Below are 16,411 nucleotides of genomic sequence, written 5' to 3'. Positions count from 1 at the left end.
ACCTGTCTAGTAGTCTCTTAAATTTCACTAGTGTACCTGCCTCCACCACTGACTCAGGCAGTGCATTCCACGCACCCACCACTCTCTGAGTGAAAAACCTTCCTCTAATATCCCCCTTGAACTTTCCTCCCCTTACCTTAAAGCCATGTCCTCTTGTACTGAGCAGTGGTGCCCTGGGGAAGAGGCGCTGGCTGTCCACTCTGTCTATTCCTCTTAATATCTTGTACACCTCTATCATGTCTCCTCTCATCCCCCTTCTCTCCAGAGAGTAAAGCCCTAGCTCCCTTAATCTCTGATCATAATCCATACTCAATCATTTGACGGAATATTCCCCAGGCTGCTCCACGAGGCAAGGGAAGAGATTGCTGAACCTCTGGCTAGGATCTTTATGTCCTCGTTGTCCACGGGAATGGTACCAGAGGATTGGAGGGAGGCGAATGTTGTCCCCTTGTTCAAAAAAGGTAGTAGGGATAGTTCAGGTAATTATAGACCAGTGAGCCTTACGTCTGTGGTGGGAAAGCTGTTGGAAAAGATTCTTAGAGATAGGATGTATGGGCATTTAGAGAATCATGGTCTGATCAGGGACAGTCAGCATGGCTTTGTGAAGGGCAGATCATGCCTAACAAGCCTGATAGAGTTCTTTGAGGAGGTGACCAGGCATATAGATGAGGGTAGTGCAGTGGATGTGATCTACATGGATTTTAGTAAGGCGTTTGACAAAGTTCCACACGGTAGGCTTATTCAGAAAGTCAGAAGGCATGGGATCCAGGGAAGTTTGGCCAGGCGGATTCAGAATTAGCTTGCCTGCAGAAGGCAGAGGGTCGTGGTGGAGGGAGTACATTCAGATTGGAGGGTTGTGACTAGTGGTGTCCCACAAGGATCTGTTCTGGGACCTCTACTTTTTGTGATTTTTATTAACGACCTGGATGTGAGGGTAGAAGGGTGGTTTGGCAAGTCTGCAGACGACACAAAGGTTGGTGGTGTTGTAGATAGTGTAGAGGATTGTCGAAGATTGCAGAGAGACATTGATAGGATGCAGAAGTGGGCTGAGAAGTGGCAGATGGAGTTCAACCTGGGAAGTGTGAGGTGGTACACTTTGGAAGGACAAACTCCAAGGCAGAGTACCAAGTAAATGGCAGGATACTTGGTAGTGTGGAGGAGCAGAGGGATCTGGGGGTACATGTCCACAGATCCCTGAAAGTTGCCTCACAGGTAGATAGGGTAGCTAAGAAAGCTTATGGGGTGTTACCTTTCATAAGTCGAGGGATAGAGTTTAAGAGACGCGATGTAATGATGCAGCTCTATAAAACTCTAGTTAGTACCCTTTCCAATGCTTCCACATCCTTCCTATAGTGAGGTGACCAAAACTGGACACAGTACTCCAAGTGTGGCCTAACTAGAGTGTTATAGAGCTGCATCATCAATCATTTGTTGTAACTAGGACATGAAGTTAGTTTGCAGAGCACTTAGAAAATAACAAAAGCACTGTATAATTGCACTCTATTTTTGCAGTTAGCATTCATGCTGGAATCTTCATGCAATGAAAGATTCAAGAGCACTAAAAATTCACTTATTCAGCTATGTAATCCCCGTGAATTGTTCTGAAGGAGGTCTTCATTGCAATGCTGAAGGAACACTTCTTCTGGTAATACGGTGGCCCGCTCAGACGCAGAGGCCTCTCCAGAACCAAAGGCGCCTTTGTCTTTTTTTTAAAAAACACAAGACAATGCTAGACACCAAGAACTTCAAGAATGGCAGGACCACCTCATCAGTGAGCTGCTCGTTGACAGAGGAGCTGGACATGGTGTGGACCACACTGCTGAAGAAAGGCATTGAAGTCGGTGCGCGAAGGTGGTATACAGTCTAACAGCGAGCGTCGGACATTTTTCCTACGATGCAAGGCACTGTTGGACGTTGCTAACTTGGTACTGCAAGTCTAACTTACTGGTTTATTGGTGAAACCAACAGCAAGGGAGCTGTGTGACCTCAGCTGTAGTGAGGACAAAGCCTCAGCCACAGGCTTGCCGGCTGCAGCAGTCTAAGAGGGTAGACGCCAGAGGTGGTGTGGTACAGTGTCCATCCTGGATTGGGGTCTGGCACCTCCCATCAGTGCTGCCCTCCAGTGTTTACTCGGCAGAAGACCAGCTGCATCGCATGGCATGTTTGTCTGCGGACTACTGAGAACTGTTTGTTCTTCCTGACAACACCCATGCATCATCTATTTACAGGACATGTCCTTCAGGGACTTGGGCTATATATATTTTATTTTTTGTGACTGTATGCTTTCTTGCCATCTTGCATGTGCTACATGTGCCTTGTGCTGGGTATGACCACGGGTATTGTTTTGCACCTTGGCCTCAGAGGAATGTTGTTTCCTTTAGCTGTGTTCATGTATGATTGAGCGATAATAAACTTGAACTTGAGAAATACCTTGGATATCAGCAAACAACGACAGCAAGTGTTACAAATACTCAGTGGCAGGGCAGCAGTTAGTTGGTAGAGAACAGAGCTAGTTTTTGAGAGAATGAGAAAATGTGTTGCCCATTGCAGAGAGGAGGAGAGAACGCGGAACGTTTGTGATGAAGTGCAGAGCAGGTTCAGCCCGGTGATAACATTTTTGGAGCTGTCCAGGACACAGAAGAACATGTGCGAACTGCAGGACACAGAACACAGCAGCTGTTGGAAGTCTGAAATAAAGTGCTGGAAATACCCAGCAGATCAGGCAGCATCTGTGGAGAGGTAAACACCATGATGTTACAACTGGATGATAGAGATGCTTATGTCGTGATTTGATTGAGAGGGCTGGTTACCTGAAATTGTTGTATTAAGATATTGAATCCTCAGATTGCATTACACCTCGATATAAAGGTGAGGTTCTGTTCCCCAAGCTTACGTTGGCCTTCATTGAAACTGCTTGTATCTCATGCAGGGCTCTCTATCCTGCTTGAGATACACAAAAGTGACAGGCTTCAGAAAGCCCATGATCATCCTTATAGTCAAGTGTACATTATACTATGGATTGCTATCTTCTCGAGCACACGACTTCATGACGTTTTGGTAAATACCGGTAATAGTTTATAGAAGATCACATTAGCTTTCACATGTGTTAGAATAATGAAATTTCTTTGGTGGTACAAAGTTTTTCCTGGTATAGAGTGTAGCGGTCACTTGAAAACAAAGCAGAACTGCTGAGAGACTTCCAGGATGAATTAACACTGTACAACTCTCTTCCAAATAACAAATTTCCAAATTTAGAAAAACGTACATTCGATCCTTTATTACAAAACCAGCGTAGACGAACGATCTTGCAGTGATTTTAAAAAAACTAATGAAACTAAATTAGCAATACAACAGTCTAATTAACCTAATTAGCAATATTAAGTGATATTAGTGTAAATAAGTTTGCATTTCAATTAATGAAGTTAGTGTAATAAGCAGCCCAATAACATTCCAATTAGCAAAGCTAGTGGTTGAATAGCATTCTAATAGCATAACTTGTGTAGTTAAATGAAGTTGGCAGTCAACAAAATAATACAATTCCCATGGCTCATCCCCTCCACTAAACTACTGAGCACAAATATGTAACTATACTCATTTGCTTCTACCACACCCCAACCTACGTGACAGATCAGCATAATAAACACGCCAAAAATACAATACAGACAGAAAATAAATACATGGCTCTCACATCAAGGACCAAGTAACTTATCTTACACAACAACTACGGTCAAAACAAACTGCAGGTGAGATAACTATCTGGACATTCTGCGGCAGCTTGGTTACCAACCTGGTCCATCCTCAAGCAAAAAGCACATCACGTAACCACTCCATGTGGGTTCATGCCACGCACTCATCCACCAGAAGTGTTTTGGGACAAAGTTGCTGTCCTCGAAACAAAGTAAAGGTTGTGAGAAGATGATATCTGCTGTGGGGAAGCTCAGGGTCCATCGATTCTATCCCATCCCTGCACCAAGATAGACTTCCAGCATCCCGGGTGGGGGCTGACAACAGCAGCACAGGGCAGAGGGCGTGCATCTACCAGTACTTTTCAGTTCTCAGCATTATATTGGAATGCTTTGAAGACTATGAACTCCAGAGACAGGAATGTAGAATCAAATATTCCCCTGAAAGTATTATCCTACCCAAATGAATCTCATGGTCCAACTGGTAATGACTCCTTGCCATCAATTGGACACCTCCGAGGGAGCTTCAAGAGCTAATCGGTGAACTAAACTGACTTAAATGTTAAGAATTGTTGAATCAGAAACAGTTCTTTGGATTTGGATGAATGATTGATGATAACCGTCTCCTTTGATGACTGGTACCAATAACAACAACTGCCAGCATCAAAGATAAGCCCTTGTGAAAACTCACTGGACCATGGATTACTTTTGAGGGACAAATTTATCCAATCACTTCCAGGAATTGCCATGGCATTAGGGAACAAAAATACAAAATCTAAAACTGAAATCTCACATGATCCTGTGAGACATTTGTTGTCCAGCAGTGGTGTGGAATATCATTTCCTCATAGGGGTGTGTTATATGTGTCATGATCTGTTAAGGGCAAGTTCACCAAGGTACTTGTAGAGTATTGGTCAGAATTACATTTGCAAAGTGTCCCCTTCATCCTACACATCACACAATCCCCATTTTCTATGTCTGATGACCCTCCTTTTCTTCTGACTCTCCCTGCTCTTCTGCTAGCTCTGGTGTCCTCAGGCAGTGGCCGAGATCTGGCTTGTATCCTGTGCCCAATGTAGCTAACATTAGTGATGCATGAAGATCCAAAAGATAAATACACTGAACAATCCGGACTTGTGTTTTTAAGATCACACACATCCCTTGCATCGCTGGCAAAGACACTCATTGTCCATTTCAAACTGTCCCCAAGCATGTCTTAAGGTGCTTTCTTGCATTGCCTCTACAGTGTTTGTAGCTTGTAGTTTTTTTTTGGTTTGTACCAATGGTTTCAGGGACAGAGATGGGAATATTAGAGGTCAGGCCAGGGTCTAGACCTCCATTCCAGAGTCAATGGCCAGCGATGTGATTATGTCACAATGGACATCCTGATCGGGTGTCAGGCCATCAGAGTAGCAAGGCTGAAGGTTGGTGGCCACCCAGGAATGGACCCGTGAGAGCAGGAGAACGATGAACTCTACGTTGGCGAGTTCAAGCCACAGTGTTTTATGATTCTGTCATCAGCAAGTCCGGACTTCCGAGTTCTTATCCATCGTCATTGGCGTGTTCTGAGATTGACACTGAAGTCCAAAGGTCGACTGGAAGTTGACCTTTGAAGAATGATGGCCGAAGCCTGGGTCACCCAGTCTCCCGGTCCGGTGGGGAAGGTGAAGGCCCAACTTCTACGAATCCCAGTTCACTAGAGACTGCAGAGGCCCAGAGACAGCACATCACGTATGCACGTGGGAGGCAAGAGTCCTGGTTGTTAGTTCCGTTGTTCTGCTGAACACACCAGCTCAGCACTGGAATATGCGGTGACACTTGCAGGCTGTCCCCTTAGGCTGAGTTGGCTTTTAATGTAAATGATGCATTTCACTCTGTTTTGATGTACAAGTAATAAACTTGAATCTATGTTCTTCCCCCCCACCCCCCATTTTGTATTTCTTCAATATTCTTATGAAATGGAAAGGTCTGTCTCGATGGCATGTAGACAGTTTTTCCACTGTATCTCAGTCCGTGACATAACAGCAGCTCCTCTAGTGGATAGACTTACAAACAACAGTTGGAGGTGTTTCAGGATATAAAGGAGGAACAGTGAGGGATTTCCAAATCAAGATTAATAATTAATTTACTGTGTTATTGAGAAAGTGGACTGGTGTTTTATTCAAGTGCGACAAAACAGAAAGTGGTTGTGCATACCTCAGCCAAACTCCTCTACAAGTTTCATAGTTGCATTTGCACGATTAGGCGCCGATGGCAAGCGTGCGTTGCCCACCCCCAGCAGTATTTGGGAAGAGGGCCTCCTCAAAACTCTTAGCCCTTCCTGTGAAAGCAGCCCCAATGCTGCTACACAAGAAGTCCCAAGATTTGGACCAAGCACCATGGGAGAAAGTGTGATACATTTTCAAATCTAGACCAGGCCTGGCTTGGGATAGGAACATGCCTCAAGCCACTGTTAACAACAGAAAATCCGCAGATGCTGGAAATCCAAGCAACACACACACACACACACACACACACACACACACACACACACACACACACACACACACACACACACACACACACACACACACACAATGCTGAAGAAACTCAGCATTGCTGGTGACAGACGTTCAAGGTGCTGTTGTTGTAACCTTAGCATAAACTACAGTTTGTTTTATACCAATGATTCTTTTGGAAGGTGTGGCAAGTATATTCAGGGTAGCAGATGGAGTTCAGTAAGTTTACACTTTCTACATAACTTAGTACATACGGCAGAAATGGAATCCTTAATTCCTATTCAACAGCGCACACGAAAAATTATCAAAAAAACACAAAAATCAGTTCCAGAAACAGGTCAGATGGAGAGGAAATAGTGTTACAATCGTTTTGACGAAAGGCCACTGACCCGAAATGTTAAGCAGACTCACTGTACACCCAACACATCATCCATCAGATTTTCAAAACCAGCTTTTTTTAAAAAAAAATCTTTCAATTACAAATGAATATTAAACATCCTGGGAGAAATTAAACTTAAGTTTTCTTAACTTAATAATACTTTGTGAAAACTTAAGTACTGTTTAAAAAAATCTATAAACAGATCAGAATTTAAAGCATTGAATCCTGTGGTTCTAAAATTTAAAATATTCATAAAAACAGACTTGTTAGTGAAGTTACTTTCCGGAGCTGGAGTTTTTGGTTTATTTATTTAGATACAGCAGGCCCTTCTGGCCTTTCGAGCCTCACCGCCCTGCAACCGCTGATTTAGCCTAATCACGGGACAATTTACAACCGCCGGTTAACCTACCAACCGGTACATCTTTGGACTGTGGGAGGAAACCGGAGCACCCGGGGGAAACCCACGCGGTCACGGGGAGAAGGTACAAACCCCTTACAGGAATTGAACCCGTGTCACCGCCACTGTTCAGAGAGAGAAGGTGAAAGTTAATCCCGGGTAATTTGGACGGCCCTTCCTTACAGACACGATCAGTGTACAGAGCCAAAACACAAAAAAGAGAAAAGGTAATTAAAATACTTTAGGAAGTAGCGCACACCCACGACCCAATCGCGTTATTTGAATGTAATATATTTTTAAATTTGCACAAAAGTCGGAGTAATGTCCTCTGTCGGGCAGATTCAATGTGTACTGGTGAAGCCTCAACAGCGATCATGGGGGTGAACACTGAGGTAAACAACTCTCGCGAAGAAGCGCAGAGCTACCAAATATTTCAAGCAATTGGACATGTTCTTCTTTATTTGAAAAAAAAACTCTATGTTCTTCAGCTCTCAACAGAAAGAAGTGTTAAGAACAAAGCCTGCATGTTGTAAACAACTCTGGGGGCGGGGGTGGGGGTTACGGGAGTGGAGAGTGTCACAATAACAAGAGTCCTTCCAAAGGCAATGCACCGATTTAGAACTCAGCACAGCAAAATAAAAAGAAACCCCACATTCAGGATTGTTCCATATAAAATGCCAACTTTAAACGTTCACCTAATCGAACTTTTATACAAGTTCAAACAACGGGAATTTTAAAGACGGGCTAAAAGGTTTGAAATCATAGGAGACTCATTTAGTTTTTAATTTGAAATTTCTCCCCATCCCCCTACCACCACGTTTTCAAAAAAAAAGGCACACAAAAGACAAATGATATTGACCTTTTCAGCTACTGCATCTATCGCGGACTGATTGTAGAAGGAGGTGACAGTTTTGGACCTTTCCCTGCTTAGTTCAGAGTAGCCCGTCATGGAGGAGGTGGACTGCCACCTCTTCACGCCGGCGACGCCGGTCCGTGCGGCAGCGAAGCGGAGAACGGGGATCGGGCAGGGTCCGGACCATTCGCGGCTGGCGTACAGTACAAAGACAACGGGTCGACCCCTCCAGACACACGCCATCGTTTCCACCTTGTGCTAAGCCCACCGGCTCTGCAGACTTTTCGTCAACTTCACCTCTCCGGACTTGGCCTGAATCCTTCCTATCGTTTTATTCCATCAGCAAACAAATTAGAATTTCACTTTCCGGAAAAGGCTTCCTACATTGCGTGGCGCAACAGCCCTGGAGATCCATTTCCATCCCGCAACTGAGATCAAGGCAGCACTTAAACTAACTGCTTGCGGGATTCCGTCATGCAACAAACACATCTCTGCTGCCGTCTTCAAGGACAAACAACTGCCCAGTCCCATTCATTGGCCGGCCCCGGCCTCCCATTTCATTATTAATAACCTCGCCACCAATCGTTTGAAAGCGCCGTTCCCACGGCCGTTGGATACTACAGACGTCACGATAAATCAATTTTGTGTTTCACCGATATTCATTTCCAAGAACACATTAAAACACCGATTCGCTTTTTAAAATAAAACAGTTGATCCTTTTTTTTTGCACTTTTCAAATAAAAATAATATGACCTTTTTCCAGATTTAACAACCACTTGATAAATAGAGTATTGTCGACCGCTTCACTGACCTAATCTAGTACCAGGTGTGCAAACAGAGGCAAATAGCATGACATCACTGGAGACCACTGGCATAAATTCAACGTCAGTCATAAAATTAAAATTAATCATGCAGTTCTGCATTTAACCGGCAGTTTTGATTTAAAATAGCGATCGTGTAACAACTTCTGTGATTGATAGAGCAATGATGCTGCTTTTGCACAGAGGGGTAAAGTGCCCTCCTTTTCTTTCCCTTTGTCTCCTGCAGTCTCTCGGGATCAGAGACGGTTTACCTACACTCCGATTATAGATTCTAAAGTGTCTGATTGTTGTTACACGGGTGATGCCTGTCTAATTCGTTGTTCCACTTTAGCGAAGCCCGCGCATGTGACGTCATGGCGTAGTGACGTCTGCCATGCACGGACTTTTGCACATAACCTGTAATGAATCATGTAAGCAAGGAAGAATGCTAAATTTACAATATTACTTAAATTTTACCGAAGTGCTAAATACACAACACTCTTCCCTGCTTAGCTATAAACTCCAACTCAATTGACAATGCTTCTCAACTTATGTACATATACAGCGCTGTGCTAATGTTTTAGACACTTGTATACTGTATAGTGAAAATGCCTAAGACTTTTATACAGTACTGTAGTAATTTTATGCTGCAGAAAAAATAAACAAATTTCATAGCATAGATGAGGGATTCTGATTCTGTTACGAGTCTATATTGAGGACTGAGAGTGGGAAGGGGGCAGGGAGAGAGGAATCATGGTGAAATCTGAGGGAGAGAGCAGGAAGCACCAGAGAGGTACTCTATAATGATCAATAAACCAACTGTTTAGAATCAAATGTCTCAGGGCTGGGTTCTCTGCACCAGAGGCACCACCTACCCCTGCCACACCTTCTCTACCACCTATCTCACACACCTGCAGGGTGTTCCACCCTTGCTACTTCCAACATCCTTTGGTCCAGCCAGATTTATAAGCTCGCTCTCTGCCCCACTTTAACAAATACAGTCCTGTGCAAAAGCCTTAAACATCCTAACTATATATATATATATAGGCCGAAGACTTTAGCAATGTACTTTGTGCATGTATGTACACACACACACACATATAAAATACTATATACTATACATTACAACTACAAAATAGACATCCACAGCATAGTACAACACAATTTAAATTCTCCCATACAGTCCTAAAGTTTTAATCGCTGCGGACAATTTCTTATTCTTGTGGGATAATGTCTTTCCTGACAAGGGAGCTGGGGGTCACTGCTTGGCACGAGAGACTTGTGGCTGTGAAACAATCTCAGGTTCTGGAGCCTCCATGGTGGTTGTAGCAGTTACTGTCGGGGCCACAGGAAGTGGTCCTGACACTCTGGATAACTTTCTGCTCTCCTCAACTGACCGATGTGACATCTCCAGATAACGTCACATGCAATCTCTTCTGTGTGGGACAGTGGTCCTAATCTTCCCAAGTACTAACTTCTGACCACCTCTGTAGTCTTTGGCCAGGACTGCTTGCCCAGGAGCGAAACATTGAACCTTCTTGTTGGAGGAGCGCTCGGTTTGCTTGTCCTGCATACACTGTCTGAGGTTGGGCTTGAGCACACACGAAGCTGAGCGCAAGGGACAACCCAGGAACAGTGTGGCTGATTGTGGAATGTGCTGCACTGCGATATGCAAGGAGGAAACCGGCGAGCTTTCAATTCTGTGCTAGTGTACTATGTTCTGACAACATTGCTCGCAGTGCATCCTCTAGACTCTGGACAAATCTCTCCGCCAAGCCACTTATAGCTGGCTGGTGTGGTGCAGATGTAATATATCTTATTCCATTCATTTTCAGGTATGGCTGAAACTGTTCCACAACAAACTGTGGTGCATTGCCACTGACAAAGTGTTCTGAAACACCAGCCCTCAAGAAAAGGCTTTTCAACACGTAAGCAGTGGATGCTATCGGGAACTGTTCTGGTCACGTTGTAGCTGCATTCACTAATACCAAGAAATTTGTGCCCATGAATGGTCTGGTAAAACCCACATGAATCCTCTGCCAAGGCAATGCAGGCCACTCCCAGGGATGGAGAGTTGTCGGATATACTGGATCTCAAACAGAGCTGCAAGCTGCTTGATCTTCTGATCTACCCCAGTCCACCAAACAAAGCTTTAAGTCAGTGCTCACAAAATGCTGGTGGAACGCAGCAGGCCAGGCAGCATCTATACGGAGAAGTACAGTCGACGTTTCGGGCCGAGACCCTTCATCAGGACTAACTGAAAGAAGAGATAGTAAGAGATTTGAAAGTGGGAGGGGGAGGGAGAGATCCGAAATGATAAGAGAAGACAGGAGTGGGAGGGATGGAGCTAAGAGCTGGAAAGGTGATTGGCAAAAGGGATACAGATCTGGAGAAGGGAAAGGATCATGGGACGGGTTGGAGTAGCTACAGATCCAGCTAAGATAGAGGTGGTCACCACCTGCCCAAGACCCGAGACTGTGAGTGCCCCATGCTCATTCCTTGGATTCTGTGATTACTATCGAAGGTTCGGGAAAGGCTACGCAAAAGTGAGTCGCCCGTTGAATCAGCTTCTGTGCGGTTACCCTCCCTTGGGGAAGAAAGGACAGGAGGGTGGAGAGTATCTTAGCCCATTGGAGCTCTTTGGACCGAGGTGGGATGCAAAATGTGAAGAGGCCTTTCAGTCGCTGAAGGAGCTGCTGACCCAGGCGCTGGTGCTGGCTTTTGTGGACCCCCGATTGACATATGACCTGCACACGGATGCCAGCTGAGAGGGTTTAGGGGGCGTCCTGTATCAGGATGAGGACACTGGGTTGAGGCCCGTTGCATTTGTCCGCTTGAGTCTGTCGCCCTCTGAGAAAAACTATCCCCTGTGCAAGTTGGAATTTCTGGCGTTGAAATGGGATGTGGTGGATAAGCTGAGTGACTACCTCTATGGGGCCAAGTTTGAGGTGAGGCTGGACAACAACCTCTAACTTAGATCCTGACCTCGGTGAAACTGGACACCACAGACCATCGGTGCTGGTAGCGTCGTCTGCCTATGATTTCAGTCTGAAATACCGGCCGGGGAGCAGGAACATTGATGTGGATGCTTTGTCCCGACGGGTGCACGAGGGACTGGTCAGGGACGGGGAGTGGGAGAGTGTTCCTGCCCCAGGGGTGAAGGGCATGTGTCAGTTTGCCATCACCATAAATGCAGAGGAAAAGGAGGGTCAATTGGGAGCTTCTGATGAAGCCATTCCCCAAGTTTACTGTAACCTGACTGCTCTGGAGACAAATCAGCTGCCGGAATTGAGCGCTGGGGAAGTGACCCGGGCATTGGTACCATTTGGGCAGTGGTTGACAAGGGAGACATAGCTCAGTCAGAGAAGACAAAACATACATCAATGCCTCCATTACTGTGAGAATGGCCTCGCTGGAGTTGAAGAACCAGATCTTATACCGGATCACGTCACCCCCAGACCAGCGCCAGTGTTGCCAGCTGGTTCTGCCCAAGAAGTATCGGAGGATGGTGTTGAAGTCACTTCATGATGATTCTGACCATTTGGGGGTGGAAAAGACCTATGGATTGCTCAGAGACCGGTTTTACTGGCCCCGAATGAAGTCGGAGGTCGAAGAACACTGCAAGTTATGCATTCGATGCATACGGCGGAAGACACTGCCTACGCGGGCATCTCCCTTGTCCCACTTGCAGAGTGCAGCGCCCCTGGACCTGGTGTGTATGGATTTCCTGGCAATAGAACCCAATGCCAGCAACACGATGAATGTCTTATTCATTACGGATCACTACATCAGATATGCTCAGGCTTTTCCTACCAAGTACCAGAGGGTGACTACGGTGGCAAAAGTGTTATGGGAGAAGTACTTCATCTATTATGGCCTTCCCAGGTGGATACATGGTGATCAGGGATGGGATTTCGACAGCAGACTCATCCATGAGTTACTGGGCATGTTTGGAGTTGGGAAGTCAAGGACCATGCCCTATCACCCACAGGCAGATCCCCAGCCAGAGAGGTTTAATCGGACCTTGCTAGACATGCTCGGGACTCTGGAGATCAGCAAGAAGAACAAGTGGAGTCAACATATTGGGCATCTGGTCCACAGTTACAGCTGTACATGAAATGAAGCTACTGGGTACTTGTCATATTATTTGATGTTTGGGCGCGAGGCAAGGTTGCCCATTGACCTTTGTTTTGGGACTGACGAGGGTGACTTACCCCTGAAGACTTATCCGAAATATGTGTCTGATATTAGAATAGAGCTGAAAAGGGCTTATGAATTAGCTGGGGTTGCAGAGTAAAGGAAGTAAGAGGAGGTATGATGAAGAGGTGAGGTTCTCTGGGAGCTGGGATTTCGCGGTTTTTTGCCGGGGAGAGATGAGGAGAGAAGACCAAATGGAGAGAGTTGGTAGACCTTGGACAGAGTGGACTTGGAGCGAGGGTCCGAAGGTCAGCGACGATCGGAGGAGGTCAGTGGTGGACGAACGGCCTTATCAGTGAGCTCCAACATCGCGCATTAGACTGTTTCATGAGAATGGGCCCATTTTCTTTACTAACCATATAGTCAAAGAATTATAAAGCTCAATTGTTTAATCACATGTTGTGTACTGTTTGTTATTTCGTGGTACTGATTTGTAACAGGGGGCACATTGTGCAGCATCCACCCAAACGAGATTTCCTAAGTTTGGCCGGGCTGGTAGTGGGGGGGGGCTTATCATCCCCTATATTAAGCTGCTAACTGAAGCAAGAGTTACACAACAATCACCTCCCAGTTTCTCACCTAACCCGAAGCACCCCCACCACTCCAACTCCAGCCATTACAAAAAAATTCCAAGGAATGTTGATTTACAAAGCAGTGAAAGAAAACAGGATCTGTAAATTCAAAGTAGTGACAAATTATTGCAAAATAATTCAAATCTATTTAAAGCTACAAATAAAATTATTTAATTACAGTTGAACAATTTTCATCAAAAATTTTAGAGCATATATTAGTCGTCCAACTATTCATTGTGTCATTGCTTTATCAACTTTCAATGAAATGGATGGGCCTGGTGCAGTGTATCAGCTCCTCAACGTCAGGCAGAATGTTACTCAGGAGGAGCCTCAGATCCCCACATTTCAGTAATTTGCAGTCTGTTTTGTTGCTTTGAAAGAAGCACTGAGACTGTGTTCCACTGAATATTTGTTGGACAGGCAATAAAGAACATCTTGACCTTCTTCTACATTGCAGGATAATGTTCAGAGATTTCTTTCTGCAACCAAAAGCCTTGATATGATTTTTTGAACCTCGGTTTCAGCTCAAAGTCATTTTGTAGCAAGATCAGTTCTTCCTCCATCCTTCCTGTTAATTCCTCACTGGAATGGATTTATTATCCAATCTGAAATTTGGATTGAGAGAAGATCCTGAAATCTCTCTGACATGTCTTTATGCAACTCAGCCAGGTGGGTATAGTATACTTGAAGATCATCATCTGATATTCTTTCTTTCACTTCCAACTCAAAGAGGCTTGAAAATTGGAAAAGGTCACGGTGGCCAATGTTGCCCTTAAATAGAGTTAACTTGGACAGAAATGTGAAGATGACTGATTTGACTTTGATGAGATTCACATAATTTCTTTGCAATTGAAGATTGATTTCATTAAATTCTGTGAATAATTCTGACAAATAAGCAATGTCATGCCTAATATTCTTGCATTGATTACTGAATGAAGCATTCAAGTCTTCAAAGAATTTTATCAGTTTCTCATGCAGTTTCCTTTTGAAAGCATCTGACTTCTGTGTGGAACAGCAATAAAAAAAGCTCTCAAAATAATTTAGAATTGAGAGCATGGGACTTTATCTTATTTACCACAGTGATAACAGTATTTAAATGATTTGCACAGCCAATCACTGAAGTTCTTTTGGGATAAAATGCTGTCCGTGAATTACACAGTGAATAGTAAATATTGTTAGATACAGCTTTTTTTCAAGAAGGTAATTACCACGGTAGTATCCTATCATTTCCCCATCTGTTTCACAAGGTGAGTGGAATACCCTTCTCTTTGAAAAATTGCTCAACAGTTTGAAATATTGACTTCCCGTTTTTATGTTTCTAGTCTCCTTGCAAATGACAACTCTTGAACCATACTCTCATCTCTTATGAAGTGAACATAACCAAGAAACAAAGATTCATTGCCTGGCAAAATTGACTCATCCAAATACAGAGCAAATTCTATTGTCCTAAGTATGTTGCATAATATGTCTTCCACATTCTCAGACATTTCATCTATTCTTCTTTGAACAGAGCTCTCGATGAGTGGAATCACTAATTATTTGGTCTGTAACTTATGCAAAACTGTACTCAGAACCTCCCTTAGTGCTGGCAGAATCAGTTCCTCTCCAATTGGATGGGGCTTTACAGATTTAGCAATGAGCAATGAAATGTTGTATGAAGCACGCAAACTATCACTGTTTTGTTGCGCCGTGCTGGCAAACAGGTTTTGCAGTGTTTTCCGTTTCTCAAAGTTTTTGTGAGGTGACTGGAAATAAGCCAAGTTCTTGCTTGCTTTATCAGAATGTATTCCCTTCAAATGGTCAAGGATCCTGGACAATCTCATTGCCTCATTTGAAAAAACTTTTTCCACACAACGCTGCTGTTGGTCGCTCAGTGCTGGTATAAATCTATATTTCAGATACTCCACACCACACTGTCTATACTTTTTTGTTTGGTCTGTCTCTGCCATTTTCATTATAGATTAATAACCACAATCACCTATTAAGTCCAACCTCAAGCTCTACGATCAATAAAGGGGAAAATTATGACATCATCATAGCTCAGGCAAAACCTGACTCTCGGCCTGAAGGTACATAAAGTGGGGCAGTGATATCTCAGTCGGGCCCTGGGCTAAAGAAATGCAATGAAGACCATTCAAAAGGGCAGATTCTGGAGTTTATCCCATTGTGTCACTGCGTGGTTAGAGTATAGGAATCGTACCTATACTGTACTACAGTATTGAATGGAAGCAATACATAGGGCAGGCCCAGAAATAACAGGATTTCTTCTGTCCAGGTTTCTCATGGTATACCAAATCCAGAAGAGACACATTGCTTTTCAACACACTTTTAGAAAAGTCTAAGGAAACAGTAGGTTAGCAAGTGATGGGGTGATTACATGATCATTGTAATCAGTTATGAGGCAGAGGATCAAATGCTTATATAATAAGTAATACATTTCTTAAATTAAGTCTGTAGCCCCCCCCCTCACCAGCTGCTCCCTTGCTACCGAGCAACTCCCACCATTTCCTTTATCTTTATCGCCCCCTTAAAAACTCCCAGCACCCCAAGGGGGCAATATCGCCCAATTCAGGAACCACTGTTCTAGACTGTAACCACGTTGTATTGTAGCGAAGTAGGTGCTTCGCATAATTTGTCTGTCCAATAGAATCATGAAATTTTTGCAAAGAACATGTTCCCTGCTTAAAGATACTTCATTCTCTGCTTCCCCTTTTTTCCAAGTGACCCCTTCATTAATAACTATAAATGGAATTAAAATTCTTTGAAACCAAATAAGGTCCTGTTTATTTGTGAACTTTCAGGGATTTTCTACCACACTTCATGAAGTCTCCACCGGATCCAACTCAGATATAACATCGCCAGTTGAGTTATTCAGCATCCAGACCTGGTTCACCTTTGGAAGAAATTATTTCACCTACATGAACGCTATGGATTTTGTCACCAATAAAGCTAAATATCTTTTGATTGTCTACACTTCCGCTCTGTAAGCTCTGCACAAGCATTACTTAATATAACATTCTTTGCAGTCACTC

General features: G+C 44.0%; 1 protein-coding gene and 1 pseudogene across 4 annotated transcripts in view; both read right to left on the bottom strand.

The window, feature by feature from the left end:
- Positions 1 to 8,386, bottom strand: part of bckdk (branched chain ketoacid dehydrogenase kinase) — a 71,060-nt gene extending 62,674 nt beyond the window's left edge. Inside the window, exon 1 of one of the 4 annotated variants that reach the window (XM_073053757.1) lies at positions 7,817 to 8,386. In XM_073053757.1, the coding sequence (XP_072909858.1) occupies positions 7,817 to 8,053 (237 nt within the window). In that variant the 5' untranslated portion in view covers positions 8,054 to 8,386. The remainder of the gene's footprint in view (positions 1 to 7,816) is intronic. The other 3 variants (XM_073053755.1, XM_073053758.1, XM_073053756.1) reach the window with 3 other exon arrangements.
- Positions 8,387 to 14,619: 6,233 nt separating this feature from the next.
- On the bottom strand, positions 14,620 to 15,328 carry LOC140731524 (protein FAM200C-like; annotated as a pseudogene).
- Positions 15,329 to 16,411: the final 1,083 nt, after the last annotated feature.

The sequence above is a fragment of the Hemitrygon akajei genome, chromosome 8 (assembly GCF_048418815.1).
Source record: "Hemitrygon akajei chromosome 8, sHemAka1.3, whole genome shotgun sequence".
Classification (NCBI taxonomy): domain Eukaryota; kingdom Metazoa; phylum Chordata; class Chondrichthyes; order Myliobatiformes; family Dasyatidae; genus Hemitrygon; species Hemitrygon akajei.
This window is presented reverse-complemented; position numbering and strand designations above follow the sequence as displayed.